This window comes from Nilaparvata lugens, chromosome 6 (genome assembly GCF_014356525.2).
Source record: "Nilaparvata lugens isolate BPH chromosome 6, ASM1435652v1, whole genome shotgun sequence".
Classification (NCBI taxonomy): Eukaryota; Metazoa; Arthropoda; class Insecta; order Hemiptera; family Delphacidae; genus Nilaparvata; species Nilaparvata lugens.
The window spans coordinates 66,248,787-66,269,109 of NC_052509.1; the positions used below are offsets into that span (position 1 = coordinate 66,248,787).

The following is a 20,323-nucleotide window of genomic DNA, read 5'->3' on the forward strand; positions in this document are numbered from 1 at the left end:
TCAAAACTTTCTCATAGAACAATGGCGTCAGAGATTCCACATGACAACTACGTTTACCATGACAATAGAGTCATACTTGTAGACATTTTTGACATAGGGATCACTCAATAGTTTTCATAACATTAAGGCCTGGTTTCTGGGAAACTCATTCCATCTAATGTACTATTAAAACTGGTGTGGTCAGTTGGATACAATGGAAGCTTTAGAAACGAGATCTTACAGTCACATAATATGTCTAAAATGACACATGATTTCCCCTACTAAAGGACCTACTCTGAATTCTCTACCACTAGAAGTACTAGTAATACTATACGAAGTAGTGGAGATTTCAATGAAAAACCTACAATCTATTTGTAATATGAGAAAAATTGAGAGGAACTCGTGAGGATATCACAGAAGGGAGGTTGGAAACTGAAGAGAATTTTCGGAAAACACTGGTTTGTAGAAACGTGGATGAACTTGGAGGAAAATATTCACTTTTCATTTTAGGGCTACTGGAGCTTTTGAAACACAATATATAAACTATCATAAACCCTTTATTTTTCGACAACAAATACTTCCAACACTTGAAGATTCGAAACTTGTGTTGTGACAAAACAAAGTGTACTTTATAATTTTATTTGTGTCAATATAAAACGATATGAATTGGAAAGCATGATTGAATCCATAATCTACACAACTACTAATCGAAGCAATAAACAACACAAACACTGAGAAAAATACTGTAAAAGCGAATGGTTTTGATATTGACAGAGTGACTGCGTGATATTTAAAGCCTGGTGAAAGTTTTAACAAAGTGTGCGTGTTCTAATGTGCAATAGCGTGTGTAGCGCGCCTGTCACGCCGGCGTGCTTTGCACGGGTGTAATGTGGGTTGCCGCACTACAGTCAGCGGGGGCAGTGTGTGTACGTGAAGCGAAAATGTTATTTTTGTAAGAATTACGTGTCATCACGGGGTCCAGTTCGCTGGCGATCGGCGAAACGGGCCCCAGCCGACCGTGAGTCATCGCCGAACCCGTATAAGCCGGCAACGGTTGCCATGGGGCGTTAAGACCGCCACATGAGCAAGGCTTGACTGCCGTCGCTAGTCTCCTAACCTCTCATAAATGGCGCCCGACGCGCATGCTCCAACCCCAACCACCCCTTCAACCCCCCAGGGGGGTTGACACGCAAGGTGAGGCAGCACCCACCCACCCTCTGTTCGCTCACCCTCTGTTCCTCGCACCCTAATTACAGCTCTTGACAGTTGCGTTTCTCAACACAAAATTATTGCAAAACTAATAAAAGTTGGACGACCGGGCTCTGATGTTGCTCTTTTCATGAGAATGACGAGACCGAGCTCACCCTATCAGTGTCTGTATTGAAATCATACAATTATGAGAGATGCAGATGGAAACTCATTAGTTCCAGTCGGGGAAAGTTTTGTGTGTGTAAATGGGACAGAGTGCTAAACGGTCGTTTTCAAATCCTCACTACTTAGTGATCTTTCAATGGTCTCTATAATTCACGTTAATCCCTCACAATCCCTTATATTCAAAGTATAATATTTAAGAACTAGAGATACTTTCATATGGAATTCCAAAATCTCAATTCATCTTCTTGAATCCTCACTCAGTGATCATTCAATGATCTCTATAATCAACATTTTTATCCTCTCACATTTAAGATCCACCACCATTTACTATATAGAACTAGGGATACTTCATGGAATATGGAAGCTCTGAATTGAACTTTTGTAACTAATAGGTCATGACACTGAATGGTTTTTATGAAAATAATGCTCACGTGAGCTCTTTCTTCGTTCTTGAGTCCTCACTTAATAATCATCATTCAATGATTTTTCCTCTCATTTTTGAGATTTGCCACCATATACTGTATATTTGAACTGGAGGTGCTTGCACATAGGATATGGAGAATCTGAGAAGAGCTCTTCTAAATAATAGGTCATGACACAGGAAGTTTCGTTCTTTACACTGTTTACACTCTGCACAGTACATACAATTTTTATCTCGATTTGGGAAAGGAACAGTTTTGAGCTTAAAGCATGTTGTTTTTCTCTTTTACAATCATTCATAGTTGAGAATGATATTGTATGTACTAATTTATTCATTTATTTATTTATCGTATTAAATACTATAATCATAATACAATCATGAAATTGGAGGAGAAACTAGGCTAAGCCTGTACTATTTCTCTCCAGAAATTTTGATAAAATTTTAATGTTGTCCAAAAGATAAGGATATATAATCACACATTGCTTCGTCACTTGATTTTTGGTCCAGAAATGATGATTTAAAATTTTGAATTTTGAAGGTTGATTTTATACTCTAAATGAATCACAGAATGTATCACAATAAATTAAAAACATTAGAAATATTGCACTTATTTAAAAAATTTGAATACAAAATCAAAAACCTACTCACTATTATTTTTTGTTATTCACAGCAATATATGAATATAATGAAGAATAATTCCAGCACAACACTAACATTACGATAATACATGTAGCAGCTATGGACAGTTTCAAGTATATATATATATAATATATATATATATATAATATATATATATATATTATATATATATATATATATATATTGAGGTCCAGGTAATAATGACAGTGGAGAACGATAGAAGAACAACTTTGCCGATCCTCTGTCTTGTCAATGACTTCTATAGACGGTAGCTGATACAGGTTTATTGATGTAATATCAACTGTTCATTTTCGTTTGAAATAATCAACTATATTTTATTAAGCAAGAAATAATATTATCCAATACATTCATAATGAATTTTCAAAATTATTATGAAATATTTTGTTAATTGATTATTAATTCTACATTGTTGAAAGACGATTTGGCAACAGAGCAAAGCAAGAAAGTGACAGCGCCATCCACTTTGTTGAATGATAGACAAGGATAGCAATACAATTGCTAATCAAACACTGCTATCACTGGTAGTTCTGTGAACAGTAGACCTCACACAGTATTCTCATCCACAAGTACCTGATTGAAACTATAGACCTTATGGAAATACAGCAATAGACTGGCTTCTCCACACATCTGTGTAATCACTTGTCAGCTGATTTTATGATGAATAATTCTATAGTCTGATTTTTACTCTAATATTGGCGTATGAAGGAGGCTCCTTTTACCTTTCATATTATCCTTGAAATGCAAAATTTTCAAAAACCTTGTATATACGTCGACGCCCAATTAAAAAAGGAACAAACCTGTTAAATTTTATGAAAATCTATTACTGCGTTTCGCCGTAAATGCGCAAAATATAAACATTTGAACATTCAAACATTTAAACATTTCAACATTAAGAGAAATGCCAAACCGTCGACTTGAATGATAAGGTGCGTACAGACTTTCGCTCTGCTCCGCAACCGAACGTCACTCCAGCAGAGCGATTGATGATCGACCGGGGAGCAACAGTGGTTCGACCGGGGAACGCGAGAAGATCTAACATCTTCCGTAACGTTCATGATGGGTGCGTGGGAGGAGCGACTGTGGTTCGATGGTGGTACGAGGGAGGAGCGTGCTCGGTGCTGGTTGGAAGCCCGAATATGTGTACGCAGCTTTAGACTTCACCTCACTATATAGTTTGAAATAGTCAATTTGTCGAAAAAATATGTCATCAATGATCAAATTAACATATTCATGATTGAGATTTGTTATTTTGTTGATCAATATTATACTCCCACATTGTTGAAAAACCATCCAGCAACGTTGCATAGTTTCTGCTTTGTCGAATGATAGACAAGGTCAGCAACACCAATCAAATACTGCCATTATAAAGTGGACCCAGCACTACAGCAACCATGGACGGTTGACAGTGAATATTGATATGGCACTGGAAATGTGTCGAGGCGCGAAAAGTGAGAAGTCACAGCTACAATTCAACAGTGACATTTCAGTTTAGGATCAGGATTGACCAGTCTGACATGAGCAGGATTATTCCATCAGGTTCCAGTCCTTTGCTCACTGTATCAGTTTGCTATCGTCATTCCAACCCCCCTCGCCTACGAAAATGCCTCCCCTGTCTGTGACACCTCTTCAGACCCCCCAGAGTGACGTCACAAACCATTTCCACAAACTGTTGTTCGGCCTACGGCATTGGCAATAAAAGATACCGAAATATTGCTGCTTCTCTTCTATCTATCAGAACCGAAATCTTTCTCTGCACTTTCACTTCATCTCTATTTTCACTTCTGCTACTCTTCATTGATTTCATCACTACTTCTTTCTTTGTTCTTCACTTCATCACTTTTAATTTTTATACCTCTTAACTTCATCGATATTTCTTCAATTATTCAACTTAATCACTGCTACACTATTTCTCTCTTTATCCTTCATTTTATCCACTCTTCTAGCCATCTCTTCCTCTTCATCTCAATTTATGTAGATGCATAACAATATTATCTACTAGCCGTCAGGCTCGCTTCGCTCGCCATATCCGTCTATTCGCTTCGCTCACCTGCATTTTCAATTTGAGCATTTTTATCATATATTAGAACAATCCAGTCGGGGGTCCAGACTAAACGTCTGACTAAACGGATATAGCGAGCGAAGCGAGCCTGACGGCTAGTAATAATATATTCCCAGGATTGAAGTAGCAGTGCCCAATCAATTTTTCCGCGATAAATGCATTTCAATCTTCAACTTGGTGCCAACCTAACAAAGTCAACTCAACTTAATGCCAAACTGACAAAATTATTAATTTAGTTGCCAGTTAACAACTGTTTCGAAGAGGTACTCTATCTAGATTATAGTTCTATAGTAACATATGATATGGACATTTCAATTGTAATTGAGTGATTGGGAGAAGAAGAATATACATACTAAAAGACGAACTTTAAACCTTTAAAAACAACCCTCAGAGTTGAAATATTGCCAAAAGATTTCTTAGTGCGCCTCTAAAGGGTCAACTGAACATACATGCCAAATTTGAACGTTTTTGGTCCGGTAGATTTTTAGTTATGCGAGTGAGTGCGTGAGTGAGTGAGTGAGTGAGTGAGTCAGTCAGTCAGTCAGTCAGTGAGTGAGTGCCATTTCGCTTTTATATATAGAGATAGTTATCACAAATTGCTTTTATCATATCATATACAGTTCAATAATAATTTTCTTAGTCTATATTATGTAAATTCAGCTATAATTTTGTTGTATTGTAAGCTATTGTATATAAGTGTATAAGCCAGTATATATTGTTGTAATCTACATGAATAAAGTACTCAATCAAACAATCTCATCTACTACCTCTCTCTACTATCATATCCCAAATACAAACCTATAAACCTGTTATGGAGTAAATTTTATCTATTTGATTATATGAACTCATGTTATTTTAATTAACCACTGCATACTGCTGTATATGACTGAAAGTTGATTACCCTGACCTTCTCCATTTTAATAATCGATGATTTGATCTCACTTACTTATATAATTATTTACTTTATCAATTTTCTGTTTTCTCTCTCTCTTAGATCTTCATATTAATTGAAACTACTACAATATTTTAATTTTTAAATGAATCCTTGGTTTAATTAATGAAATTAACGTTTTAGAGAGTTAGTGGGAAGGATACTTCGAATATTCTTTCCGAAGAATGGACATTGATATGTCCAAAGCTCCACCAATTTATGTAGATGCATAACAATATCATTTATTGTATCTATAGTTATTACAAATTCTTTTTTTTTTCATATCATATACAGCTCAATTAATTATTTTCTTAGTTTATATTTTGTAAATTCATCTATAATTTTGCTGTATTGTAAGCTATTGTATATAAGTGTATAAGCCAGTATATATTGTAATCTACATAAATGAAGTACTCAATCAATCAATCTCTTTCACCTACACTTTATCATCCATTCTCGCTTTTTTTCCTTATCCACCTCTTCATTTCATCGATACCTATTTTATTTACATTTATTCCACTTGATCACTTCTACCCTATTCCTCTCTTTATCTACTCTTCTTGCCATTTCTTTCTTCTTATTCCATCTACTACCTCCCTCATCGACCACCACTCCATCATCTATTCTTGCTTTTTTGTTCTCTTCATTTCATCACTATTTCTCTCTCTCGCTCATGACTCCATAGGTCTCTCTTCTCCTTCCTCTTCTATTATTTATCATCCCTCTTTCGCAATGTACTTCTCACCTTTATTCCTTTACATCTATTCTTCACAAAAATTCGAAGTCAATAATCAGGTACTAAACATCCACTTCCTTGTCTATCATTCAACGAAGCGGATAGCGATATCTCGCTTTGTCTTTTAACAATGTAGAATTTATAGCGAAATAATTAATTGAGAACAACAGATAAAAATCATATTATTATCATAATAATAATTATTGTTATTATAATTATAACTATTATCATCAGTATTATTATATTATATTATAATTCATATAATGGAAACTTGATCTACAACATCAATTTTCTCTTCTGTTTACAGCTGATTGAATGTGAACGATGGTGAGGTCCACGTTATAATGGCAGTGTTTGATTACCAATGGTGTTGCTATCCTTGTCTATCATTCAACAAAGCAGATAGTGCTATCCCTTTTTCGCTTTGCTCTGTTGCCAGATCGTCTTTTAACAATGTAGAATTAATAATAATCTAATGAAATATTTCATCTTAAATTATGAAGATTCATTATGATACTATTGAAAAATATAATATCTTGCTTGATAAAATATGATTGATTATTTTCAATGAGAATGAACAGGTAATATTACATCAATAAACCTGTATCAGCTACCGTCTATAGAAGACGGTATCAACATGAAAAAGGATCGGCAACGTTGTTCTGCTATCTTTCTCCACTGGCATTATAACGTGTACCTTACTATACACCCTTTTTCAAGGCATCCATTACCTGGATTAATTGAAAATTGATATTGATCAAGAAATAATTATTGGAACATCATATTAATCCATCCATCCAATGATCAATAAAAAGTCATTCCATCGGATCAATTTCTACTTTTGTTCACAGCTGAATGGAAGCACAAGAAAAGTAAATAACGGGATCAATCGTATCTAAAGCGTTGTTTTGCACTGAGGTTCCGTCGCTTTGATAATGAATCTCCATGGAAAAAAATAAACTCGCGCCAATTCAGGCCAGTATTACCAACCTTTGAAAGTCTAACGGCATTGAACGTGCGTGACAAAAACGCCGGCAGGAATTTATTGACCGCAAATATCAAATAAACGGCAGATACCTGGCAAACTTCGCTTTGAGCCGATGGGTGAAAATAGAGCCAAATATTTCTATCCTGTCATTCACCTCTATTCAGGGGAAGGATCGTGAATCAGAAACCACGGTTGAAGAAAACCTATCTCCTTAGACTACAATATCACTAAACTTTATAAGGCATCTCTTTCAATAAAATAGTAATTACAATAATTAGATCAAATCAAATCAAGTTTTATTCAATGGTATCGCTTACATGATAAATTCCATTATACAAATGATATTAGAGATCATTTAATACAATAAGAAAAATTTTGTCTGCAAACAGGAGTGAAATACATAGGCTACAGAACTGAACTAAAAATGCTTATCAATAAACTCAAATGAATTTAATGAATTCTATTGGATTAATTGCTCAATCGATGGCCTAATATTCATTCATTCATACAATAAGTACATTATCAAAATGATAGAGAGAGAGAAAAAATAAATTAACCTTGTGCTATTCCAACCCCATTTTGGCATTCCTACCAATTTGGTAGAGAGTTAGTGGGGAGGATATTTATTTTTTAATATTCTTTCCGAAGAATGGACATAGATATGTCCAAAGCTCCGCCAATTTATGTAGATGCATAACAATATAATTATTATCTATAGTTATTATATTACAAATTGCTTTTTCATATCATATACAGTTCAATAATTATTTTCTTAGTCTATATCATGTAAATTCATCTATAATTTTGCTGTATTGTAAGCTAGTGTATATAAGTGTATAAGACAGTATATATTGTAATCTACATAAATAAAGTACTCAATCAATCAATCATTGGAGAGAGGTCAAGAATGTGATGGTTGATGTTGCAAAGAAACATTTGCGGGCTGAGAAGGAGCAAGCTCATAAACAATGGATGACAAGTGACATTTTGAACCTTATAGACCAGAGACGAATATGCAAAGGACGGGATCATGTGCAATACACCAACTTGCAGAGAATAATTCGCAATAAGATCAGAGAGGCTATGGATCAGTGGATGATTGAAAAGTGCAGTGAGATTGAGGAGCTTCAGAGCAAACATGATTTGCATAATATGTACAAGAGGATCAATAAACTGACTGGAAGAAGGCTAAAACAGAGCAGGGGATTTTTGATGGATGAGACACAGAACATAATTGCCACTACTACTGAACAGTTGAAGACATGGGAAGACTATGTGCAAAGGCTATTTGAGGATGACAGGGTCATAAATCATGGAGTCAATGAGGCAGACACAGGACCTGCTATACTTCGAGAGGAGGTAATCAGGGTTGTCCACAATATGAAGGCCGGTAAAGCTCCAGGACCTGACAAAGTGCATGCTGAATTACTGAAGACCCTGAGTGGCAAAGAGATTGATAATCTTGTCTTGTTATTCAATAAAATCTACCAGACCGGGAAGATTCCAGAGGACTGGCTCAAGTCAACCTTCGTTCCAATCCCAAAGAAGCCAAATGCAAGGCGATGTGAGGAATATCGGACAATCAGTTTGATGAGTCATATACTCAAGCTATTCCTGAAAATCATACATGGGCGGATTTTTCGTAAATGTGAAGAAGTAATGGCTGACACTCAATTTGGTTTCAGAGGGGGATTGGGCACGAGGGATGCCTTGTTTGCAATGCAAGTCCTGGTTCAAAGATGCCAAGATATGAACAAGGATGTATATTTATGCTTCATTGATTATGAGAAGGCTTTTGACCGAGTACAGCACACCAAAATGCTGGAGATCTTAAAGCAGATGGGGTTGGACAATCGGGATGTCAGAATTATTGCCAATCTCTACTGGAACCAGACAGCAAATGTCCAATGGGATAAGGAGTTGTCAAAAGAAGTAGAAGTTCGTAGAGGGGTAAGACAGGGCTGTGTGTTGTCACCAACATTATTCAATTTATATTCAGAAGCTATCCTCTCTGAGGCTCTTGATGGATGCACATGTGGACTGGTTGTCAACGGTGAAGTTGTGAATAATCTCAGGTATGCGGATGACACAGTGTTGTTGGCTGGAAGTGCAGATGATCTCCAACTGCTGTTGAACCATGTGAATACAACCAGCAATAAGTATGGATTGTGTATGAATGTACGCAAAACAAAGTTCATGGTTGTTAGCAGAGAACGTGTTGAGGCAACAGTGAGAATTGCTGGTAAGTTGGTGGAACGTGTACAAAGCTTCAAATATCTTGGATGTTGTGTCAATGAGAAATGGAGTTTCGACCAGGAAGTAAGGAGTAGGATTGAGCAGGCAAGGGCAGCATTTTTCAGAATGAGAGGGGTATTATGCAATCGGAACCTTGCTCTCAAGACTAGAATTCGTTTGTTGAAGTGCTACATCATTCCAGTGTTGTTGTATGGGCATGAGGGATGGACATTAACGAAAGCATTGGAGGCAAAGCTGCAGGCGTTTGAACTGTGGTTGTATCGGCGCATTCTTCGTATTTCATGGACAGAAAGGGTGAGGAATTCTGAGGTATTGGAACGAATTGGGACTACAGTGGAGGCTCTTTACTGTATTAAGAGTCAGAAGCTTCAGTATTTTGGACATGTGATGCGCAATGAGAAGTACAGATTCCTGCAGTTGATAATGGAGGGCAAGATTGAAGGAAGACGCCGGCCTGGAAGAAGGAAAACATCCTGGTTAAAGAACCTGAGAGAGTGGTTCAACATTGACTCAACATCTCTGTTCCGAGCTGCAGTCAATAGAATCCAAATTGCATTGATGATCGCCAATCTCCGTCGCGGAGCCGGCATATAGAAGAAGAAGAATCAATCAATCAATCAATCAACCTCAAACATGGGGTTAAAAAAACTATGTGATAGTGCTACACATAGTCCGAAATAGGTTGGGTCTAGTAGTTTTGGAAGTTTTGAACTTATGAAAAGCAAATATTGTAACCACATCAGTTCTTCTGAATAGTAAAAGCATCATATATAAATCATGATTATAATTGTTATCCACCCAATAGAAATCCTCCTTATTAAAGAGTTGGATCAGATTCTCACATATTTTCATCAGTAAACGTGCACAATACATTGAGAAAATTATTCCGATGAGCTTTAATGGGCTAACTATCATCTTAGATTCTACCGGTAATCTAACTTGCTTAGAATTGAATATTCTTTCTATTTAACACAGCGAAACGAAAACATAATGCAGTTGGACATCGTCACTGAAATCTAACATTAATAAACATCATGAATCCACAAACTAATCAAATACTGAAATTAATACATTATTGATGTATAATGTATAAAATTATCACAAATACATACAAATACAATATCAATACATATATTATAGTTTTTATGCGAATTCAATGTGAATGCAACGAAATAAAATATTAATTTAACTTTGTCAACACAATGTATCATCATAGACAAACAATGGCGTAAGTAGATATCCCATGGTATAGGGCGTTTATGTCGCAACTTTTACTGTTATCTCAAGCCAATTACTGTCGATTTATGTCGATTTTTACTGTTTTGACCGGGTAAGAGTGTATGAACGGCACATTATGAGGGACTACCAGCTTCATAAAGCTTCACAGGAAAGAACTAAGTGGACTATAGGCTTGAGATAACAGTAAAAGTTGCGCCAAAAGCGCCCTATACCATGGGATATCTACTCATGCTATTTTTTCTCTATGGTATCATTCATCACGTGATGAAATACACTACCTACAAAACTAATCAAGACATAAATTCTTCCACGCTGTACAGTGTCTTGGATATGAGAAGACTACAGTTCTCTCTTGAATTTATTTACGTCAGTCATTTTCCGCAACTTGATCTATGCTATTATTTTAATCATTTATACTCGCTGGGCAGGACTGTGAAATAAATTCTTTTGCCGATTATAATTGACACGTTTGTATACTAGAGAGTAAAATGAGTGTGAAGTCATTGTGATTGGAATATTTCAGTGTGGAATCACTCGAACTAATTTATCGGTTTGTTATTATCTGAGATGCCTCTTTATAAGAAACGATGATAAAACAATAACAGATAATACAATCTGGCTGTTTCCAATCCTAGTCTCCACCTTGAAACATTTTTACTTTCCTTGCACTATTACCATAGGTAAGGAAAGTATTGCTTTCCAAAAAAATTTAAGGTACCCTAATTTCATGTTTTCTATACGTTTCAAGGTCCCCTGAGTCCAAAAACATTATTTTTGGGTGTTGGTCTGTGTGTGTGTATGTGTGTGTGTGTGTATGTGTGTATGTCTGTGAACACGATTACTCCATTCCTAATTAACCGATTGACTTGAAATTTTAAACTTGAGGTCCTTATACCATGAGGATCCGACAATAAGAAATTCAATAAAATTCAATTCAAGATGGCGGAAAAAATGGCGGATAATTACTAAAAAACCATGTTTTTCATGTTTTTCTCGAAAACGGCTCTAACGATTTTCTTCAAATTTATACCATGGATAGCTATTTATAAGCCCTATCAACTGGCATGAGTCTCATTTCTGGAAAAATTTCAGGAGCTCCGTAATATTCTTGAGAAAAATGGCGGATAATGACTAAAAATCCATGTTTTTCACTGTTTTCTCGAAAACGGCTCTAACGATTTCCTTCAAATTTATACCATGGATAGCTATTCATAAGCCCTATCAAATGACATGAGTTTTTTTCTGGGAAAATTGCAGGAGCTCCGTAATATTCTTGAGAAAAATGGCGGATAATTACTAAAAAACCATGCTTTTCACGATTTTCTCAAAAATAACTTGACCGATTTCTTTCAAATTCATACCCTTTATAGTTATTTATCAGTTCTATCAACTGGCATGAGTCTCCTTTCTGGGTAACCAATGAGGGGTCCACCCCATCCTTGGGAAATGGACTTAGTAACCTCCTTCTCGTGCATGAGGTAGGTAGGTAGCGCAGTTCATAAAAAGAACTCATAGTCGAGATATTTCATGTGTGGAACAGCTGTTTTGACGACTTTAAAAAAATGACGACTAAAAAAATCATTGAATTTCACAATTCACACAAAGAAAAAGTACTCTGAAAACAATTATATATATATATACAGAAGTCTGATCGTAGTTTCAAATATGAGCAAGGAAAGTTGTGTGAGTGTACCACACCAGATTTTTGTCATAGTCATTCAATCTCAGCTGTTTTACATGCATTAAATCAAGCCGGTAAACAGCTGTTTGCAGAACAAATAAACATATGATTCTCATTACAGCATACTCTACTATAATAAAGCCATATGTTTCCCAGTTCCGAAATAGGAACGGCAAAACTGCTAAAAAAACCACCTTCAGCGCTCCAGGTGAAGGTTTTGTCAACTTCCACAAAATTACTGATTCGGGATCTGTGAACTAGGTTATGTTTATAGAATGCATGTAGTAACTTCCGCACAAGCAGATAAAGTTTCATATCTTTTTATTACTCTTCTTTAGATTAGTATGACAAAAAATAGTGTAAGTTACTTGGACGTGGATGTCTTTTGCAGTGCTCGAATGAAATTCTAGTCTCGGCCAACGCCTCGACTCGAAACATCATTCTTGCCTGCAAAAGGCCCTTTCCCGTCCTTGTGACGGAAGATACTTTTCCAATACTCACAACGTCAAAGTGGAAGTGGAAGTCGGCTCCAAGTGGATGTACTTACCTGCAACAAATAATGATGATTAAAAAACAATTTATGGATAATGGGAATGAATCTATATGAGGCGCTAAGAACCATAGTGACCTAAGCGCCAAAATTCAAAAAATGAGATTTTATACTCTATGGATAGATCTTGTCTTGTTCTACTATTCCAAAGAAGCTCAAGCAATAGAGTAGTGAGGGAAATTTAATATTAATACGAATTCGTTATGGCACACCTGTAGAAGTCTTCAGTTTCCAATGCCAGAGTGACTCAACTGCCATTGTCCATGCTATTTTTGCCATAAAAGCTGTAAGGATGATTGTGAAGTTTGATTTGAGATTCAAAATGGATAAATTTGTGAACCCAAAAACTTTGAAAATACTTGAAATGAGCAAAAGTGCATCAAAAAGAGAAGAATCTGGAGGGAAGTCTGCAAACATTGTTAAAATAACACTATCTTTTACTGTCACTCATTTTTGGAGGTTAGTTGGGGACCATCAACTTTTGAAGTTGATCACCATCAAAATATCAACATTTTTCAAAAAAGGAATACCTAAAATGATCTCTCTGTTACTTTCTTTGTAGAAAATAGCCAGTCAATAATATATATGCTTCTTCAAGGAAGCATATTATAATAATAAAAGTGTGACGTTTTTGACTATAGAATCAACAAAATTTTGCTTATTACAGCTTCCAATTTGGAGATATGAAAGTTTAATTTGGTTGGGCACTTGAAAAACCAATAAGTACATCATTATTTAGAATGATTCTATACTGGTTAAATTGTTCAAATAGCATAATAAATGCAAAAGTATGACAAACTGTCACTTCGAGTCCCTTTGGCATCCACTTTTGTTCAATCACTGGTGCTTGGACTTGATTTGGTGGTTAGACTGTTCTGGAATGATTAGAAAATCTTAGCGCCTCATATACGTTGATAGAATGATTATATTATTGCTAAATACAATAAATTGACACATAACTTGATGAGGAGACAAATAGGAAATTCTGCTGAAGAGACATGAGAAGATTATTATTAGAAAATTATTGGATGGTGATTATCATACAGATTCTCTGGAATATAATTCAGATCTAAATAGTCTGACGAAATGAGATCTTCAGTCAAACTTCGGTGATTGAGCATGAACTGGGTCTCACTCCAACAATGGGAGGGTCTTAGACCTCTCAGTTCCTCTTTATTCCAATTCATCTAGGCATCACGTCACGTCATAACCTTGAAGGTTCTAATAAAACATCGGCAACGCTTTTCTCCTAACTTATTCTACTGCAATTATAACGTAGACCTTTCTATAGCTCTTCAGACCACCAGACCTGACATGATGTTTTAGAGCGGGAACGACACATGTCACAATGTATATATATCGGTATCAGCTACCCTCCATAGAAGTCAGTGGCAAGACAGAGAATCGGCAACGCTCTACTCCCTTCTTTCTTTTTTGCCATTATAACGTGAACCTCACTGAAGTTCCTCGGGGTCAACTGACATTGTGTTTTGAAAGTGAGAGGACACAAAATGTTTCTAAAGCTCTCTGCTGTGCATTGATTATTTGATATGACAAGCGGACCGGTCTTTACTCCGGGGACGTACAGTTCTGCAGTGTGGGGCACAGGGCTACTCTGCTCCATATCACGTGCACATTGTTCTAGTGTATGACCCGAGACGGTGCTCATCGATTGAGCTGCACGAGTGTAGTGAGATTCACTTTGTGAAGTCAGTATAAATGACAAGATCACAAAGTTGTCGATTTTCTGTTTCCACCGCCTTCTATAGATAGCTGTGATTCAAGTTTTATTGATTAGATAGAGCAAACAATACAATACTTGGAAAAGGAATACTCTGGGCTATAGCCCAAAACTTCATCTATTTATAAATTTTTTCTTGAATTGTCAAATCAAATTATATTGAGCGAGCAATTTCTGTATTATATATTTGGTTATGTATGTCCAACGGATCTCGGAAACGGCTCTAACGATTTTAACGAAATTTGGAACATAGTAGGTTAAAGATACAAAAATTCGATTGAACTAGGTCTAATCCCTGAAAAAACTCGCTGAAGGACATGGAAAGGATAATAATTATTCATCCTAGGAAAAACATATGATAATTTCGTCGTCTTTAGTAGTTAGAACATAATAGGTTCAAGATATAAAAATTCGATTTCACAGGGTCTTATCCCTGGAAAAACTCGCTGAAGGACATGAAAAGAAAAATAATTATTCATCCTTGGAAAAAACACATGATAATTTCGTCGTCCCTTGATAACGGAGGATGAGAGTGCCTGTGTGGGAGAGGAACAGAAAAATAAGTTGATAAATGTTCAGCTATTGAACTATACGCGAACAAACAGCTTATCTCAGGAGAAAAATTATCTAGAAGTTCTAATCGACTGAGTCAAAATAATCTGATTTGTTGACATGACATGGTATATCATTCAAAATTGGAGTATATCATGATTTTCAAAGTAAATGATTATTTTATAGTTTTAAGTGATTAGTGGATGGTATTGTGTTATTCAATTTGGTTTGTGAACAATCCAATTTCGAACTTTTCTGTTTTAAAATGTTTAGACAAAAATTTGACCTGAATTCAAGTGAAGGACACTTCACTTCGTATGGTACTTGTATGTAACATAACCTACTTTCTGGACTATTTCTATAGTTTATGAATAAAAATTCGGGGAAGTAACAGTTTTTTTTTGGGATGTGCCTGTTAGTCCTTTCCCAATCATTTTGAAGGATTGTGCTCTGTCTATCAATGAAAAAATAACGAGCGAAGCTCGGTGCCCCCATATTATTGTATTAATAGTTTATTCTTCATAATAATGATCAATTTTGTTCCAAATATGCGATATCCATAGAGAAAAATGAAAACTTGATTTCTAATTATGAATGTTTTCAACTGAAATAAAATATTTGGGCTCTTCATTAAACTTCTCTATAGCTGACACACGATTCAGCAACTGTGTGGAGTGAAAAAGGATAGAGCTATACTACTTGCTATGAATGTATGATATTTATGATAAAAATATCATTCTTAAAACATTACTAAGTCATATGCTTTGTTTAATGACAGACAAGGATAGCAAACCAATGTTCATCAGGTGCTGACTTTGGATAGCAAACCAATGTTTATCAGGTGCTGACTTTGAATAGTAAACCAATGCTTATCAGGTGCTGACTTTGGATAGCAAAGCAATGTTTATCAGGTGCTGACTTTGGATAGCAAAGCAATGTTTATCAGGTGCTGACTTTCGATAGCAAACCAATGTTCATCAGGTGCTGACTTTGGATAGCGAACCAATGTTTATCAGGTGCTGACTTTGGATAGCAAAGCAATGTTTATCAGGTGCTGACTTTCGATAGCAAACCAATGTTCATCAGGTGCTGACTTTGGATAGCAAACCAATGTTTATCAGGTGCTGACTTTGGATAGCAAAGCAATGTTTATCAGGTGCTGACTTTCGATAGCAAACCAATGTTCATCAGGTGCTGACTTTGGATAGCAAACCAATGTTTATCAGGTGCTGACTTCATAACGTTAATCCTACTATCGACTCTTTTTAAAAAGAAGACTGACGCATTGTGGGCTCAAAATAATACGATGCATCCACCAGAAGATAACGTCTTCAATGAAAAAAAAATTGAATATACTTCAATGTTCCATTGAAATGAATCATCTGTTCAAAGCAGTGAATCTTACAATAATTTCAATTCTTTGAAATATGAATTTCAATTCTTCCCAACTAGTTTAATTAGGAATTCATCCAATTTACAAATTTGACAAATATAATGTTCTTATTCAAATATATGTCTCTTATCAAATAATGTTATCTCTCACTCACTCTCTCAAACACTATCCCTTCCACCTTTCCTCTCCACCTCCTCTTCATATCTCTCTCTCTCTACCCCTCTCCCAAACAATCAATAAATCTCTCTCAATCAATCAATCAATTTCTCTCTCTCTTCTGGTAGGGAGTTAGTGGGAAGGATATTTTGAATATTCTTTCCGAAGAATTGACATTGATATATCCAAAGCTCCGCCAATTTATGTAGATGCATAACAATATCATCTATAGTTATCACAAATTGCTTTTTTCATATCATATACAGTTCAATAATTATTTTCTTAGTCTATATTATGTAAATTCATCTATGATTTTGCTGTATTGTAAGCTATTGTATATAAGTGTATAAGCCAGTATATATTGTAATCCACATAAATGAAGTACTCAATCAATCAATCAATCAATCTCTTCTGATAGGGAGTTAGTGGGAAGGATATTTTGAATATTCTTTCCGAAGAATTGACATTGATATGTACAAAACTCCGCCAATTTATGTAGATGCATAACAATATTATCTATAGTTATCACAAATTGCTTTTTTCATATCATATACAGTTCAATAATAATTATCTTAGTCTATATTATATAAATTCATCTATATGTGCTCTATTGTAAGCTATTGTATATAAGTGTATAAGCCAGTATATATTGTAATCTACATAAATAAAGTACTCAATCAATCCCACTCTCTCAAACACTTCCACTCTCACCTTCTCTCTCCTTTTCTCTCTCTCTATCCATCTATTTACACTCGCTCACACCGTTTCCATTCTCATTAATTCAATTCAAATTACAACTTTTTTTTAATTTGAAAGTTATTTGTGTGTGATGAATTATGTGTTTTGAATTGTAAATTGAAGAATTTTGAAGTGATACATAACCAAAATACATTTGGACTGTTGTATAAATTAGAATTGGGACCTTTTTGGGAGATTTAGCCTGTGGTACTTTCCTGTAAGTTGTGTAATTCTGAATGATTGAATAAATAAATAAACGCTAATTGAAACTTGTGCTCTTTAGTGATTCTTTTAGTAGGCTGATAAACAGCGCTGAATAACACTACTATATTGTTGAGCCACCAACAAAGACAAAAATGAGCGTATTTAGCAGTTGAATGTCGGCGGAGGAGGTAGGGTACCACTGCTGGTAATGTGCCAAATTAATATTACCAAGCACAACTATAATGAAGAGAGAGCAGGAAATTCCCCGTCTTGTTTATGCGACGGCAAGAACAAGTACGCGAGAACTGATGGGAGGGAGCTTAAGACGATGATAAGGGGAAGAAGAAGACGACGACGAAAAAGGAGAAGAAGAATGAAGGAGGAAGAAGAAGAAAGGAGAACGAGAGGGTGAAGAAGAGGAAGAAGAAGGAGTGGAAGTAAAAGGAGAAGGATATGAAGAAGAAGAAGAAAAAACTTTCGGTTTTCGGCTGTTTTGTCTTAGACCTACGTGGTATTCTCTGTATATAGGCCTACAGTTGTAGGTACCTTAGACCAAGCTAATCATATGTAGTGCAGGTTGCATACGCTTCTCCTTCAGTACGCTATACTACATTCTCATATGTGATGCGGGTTGCATACGCGACCCCTTATCTATGATATACCATACAATCTATTAATACTCTCTGAGAAAGAAAAATAAGTAGAATGGAGGAGGAAGAGGAATAATGAAAAGGAGAAGAGGAAGAAGAAAAAAATCACTTGGAACTATAGATAACTGGCCATCAGGCTCGCTTCGCTCGCCTTATCTGTCTAGCCAAGGGGCTCCGCCCCCTGGACCCACGACTGGATCGTCCAAGAATGAGATCAGCTGGCTCGCTTCGCTCGCCTGTATTTTTCATTTGAGCATTATTATCATTTATGTTAGGACGATCCAGTCGGGTATCCAGACTAAACGTCTGGCTAAACGGATATGGCGAGCGAAGTGAGCCGGACGGCTAGTAATATAATATTCCCAGGGATAGCTCTGATTGAAGAAGCAGTGCCCAATCAATTTTTTCTTGCATTTCAATCTTCAACTTGGTGCATACCTAACAAAGTCAACTCAACTTGATGCCAACCTGACAAAATTATTGATTGAGTTGCCAGTTAACAACTGTTTTGAAGAGGTACTCTCTCTAGGTTATAGTTCATATGGTATGGACATTTTTCAATTATGATTAGGACTATAAGAAGAATATACATGCTAAAAGACGAACTTTAAACCCTTAAAAACAACCCTTAGAGTTAAAATATTGCCAAAAGATTTCTTAGTGCGCCTCTAAAGGGCCAACTGAACATACCTACCAAATTTGAACGTTTTTGGTCCGGTCGATTTTTAGTTATGCGAGTGAGTGAGTGAGTCAGTCAGTCAGTCAGTGAGTGCCATTTCGCTTTTATATATATAGAAGATGACCATTTTATTCAATGACGTGGCGGAGTTTGGACATAGATGTCCACTCTATCACTCAACCGTGGAGGAGGAGTAGGAGAAGAAGAAGGTGAAGGAGAACAAGAACAAAAAGGATATGATGATGAAGAAGTGGAGGAGGAGGAATAAGAAGAAGGAGGAGGAGGACAAGAAGAAGAAGAGGAAGAAGAAGAATTAGAAGAAGATTGAGAATAAGAAGAAGAAGATGAAGAGAAGAGAAAGAAGAAGGAGAAGAAGAAGAAGAAGGAGAAGAAGAAGAAGAAGAATTAGAAAAAGATCGAGAATGAGAAAAAGGAGATGAAGAGAAGAGAAAGAAGAAGGAGAAGGAGAAGAAGGAGAAGGAGAAGGAGAAGAAGGAGAGTTAGAGAGGAAGGAGAAGAGGGAGAAGCATGAGGAGAAGGAGAAGGAGAAGACGAAGATTGAGATGAAGGAGAAGAAGAGGGAAAACAAGAAGCTGGAGAAGGAGATCAAGAAAAATGAGAAGAAGATAAAGAGAAGAAAAAGAAGAAAGAGTAGGAGAAGAAGAAGGTGAAGGAGAACAAGAACAAAAAGGATATGATGATGAAGAAGTGGAGGAGGAGGAATAAGAAGAAGGAGGAGGAGGACAAGAAGAAGAAGAGGAAGAAGAAGAATTAGAAGAAGATTGAGAATAAGAAGAAGAAGATGAAGAGAAGAGAATGAAGAAGGAGAAGAAGAAGAAGAAGGAGAAGAAGAAGAAGAAGAATTAGAAAAAGATCGAGAATGAGAAAAAGGAGATGAAGAGAAGAGAAAGAAGAAGGAGAAGGAGAAGAAGGAGAAGGAGGAGGAGAATAAGGAGAGTTAGAGAGAAAGGAGAAGAGGGAGAAGCATGAGGAGAAGGAGAAGGAGAAGACGAAGATTGAGATGAAGGAGAAGAAGAGGGAAAACAAGAAGCTGGAGAAGGAGATCAAGAAAAATGAGAAGAAGATAAAGAGAAGAAAAAGAAGAAAGAGTAGGAGAAGAAGAAGGTGAAGGAGAACAAGAACAAAAAGGATATGATGATGAAGAAGTGGAGGAGGAGGAATAAGAAGAAGAAGGAGGAGGAGGACAAGAAGAAGAAGAGGAAGAAGAAGAATTAGAAGAAGATTGAGAATAAGAAGAAGAAGATGAAGAGAAGAGAATGAAGAAGGAGAAGAAGAAGAAGAAGGAGAAGAAGAAGAAGAAGAATTAGAAAAAGAT

The 20,323-nt window shown here is 36.1% G+C and overlaps 1 protein-coding gene across 6 annotated transcripts in view; it reads right to left on the reverse strand.

The window, feature by feature from the left end:
• The window catches only part of LOC111048259 (potassium voltage-gated channel protein Shaker), a 692,857-nt gene that overhangs the window by 413,727 nt on the left and 258,807 nt on the right, over positions 1–20,323 (reverse strand). The window contains exon 1 of one of the 6 annotated variants that reach the window (XM_039431763.1): positions 943–1,586. The exons of the other annotated variants lie outside the window; for them this stretch is intronic. Coding sequence (XP_039287697.1) covers positions 943–1,040 — 98 coding nt within the window. The 5' untranslated portion in view covers positions 1,041–1,586. Of the gene's footprint in view, positions 1–942; positions 1,587–20,323 lie in introns of those variants that run through there. 6 annotated transcript variants of the gene reach the window in all.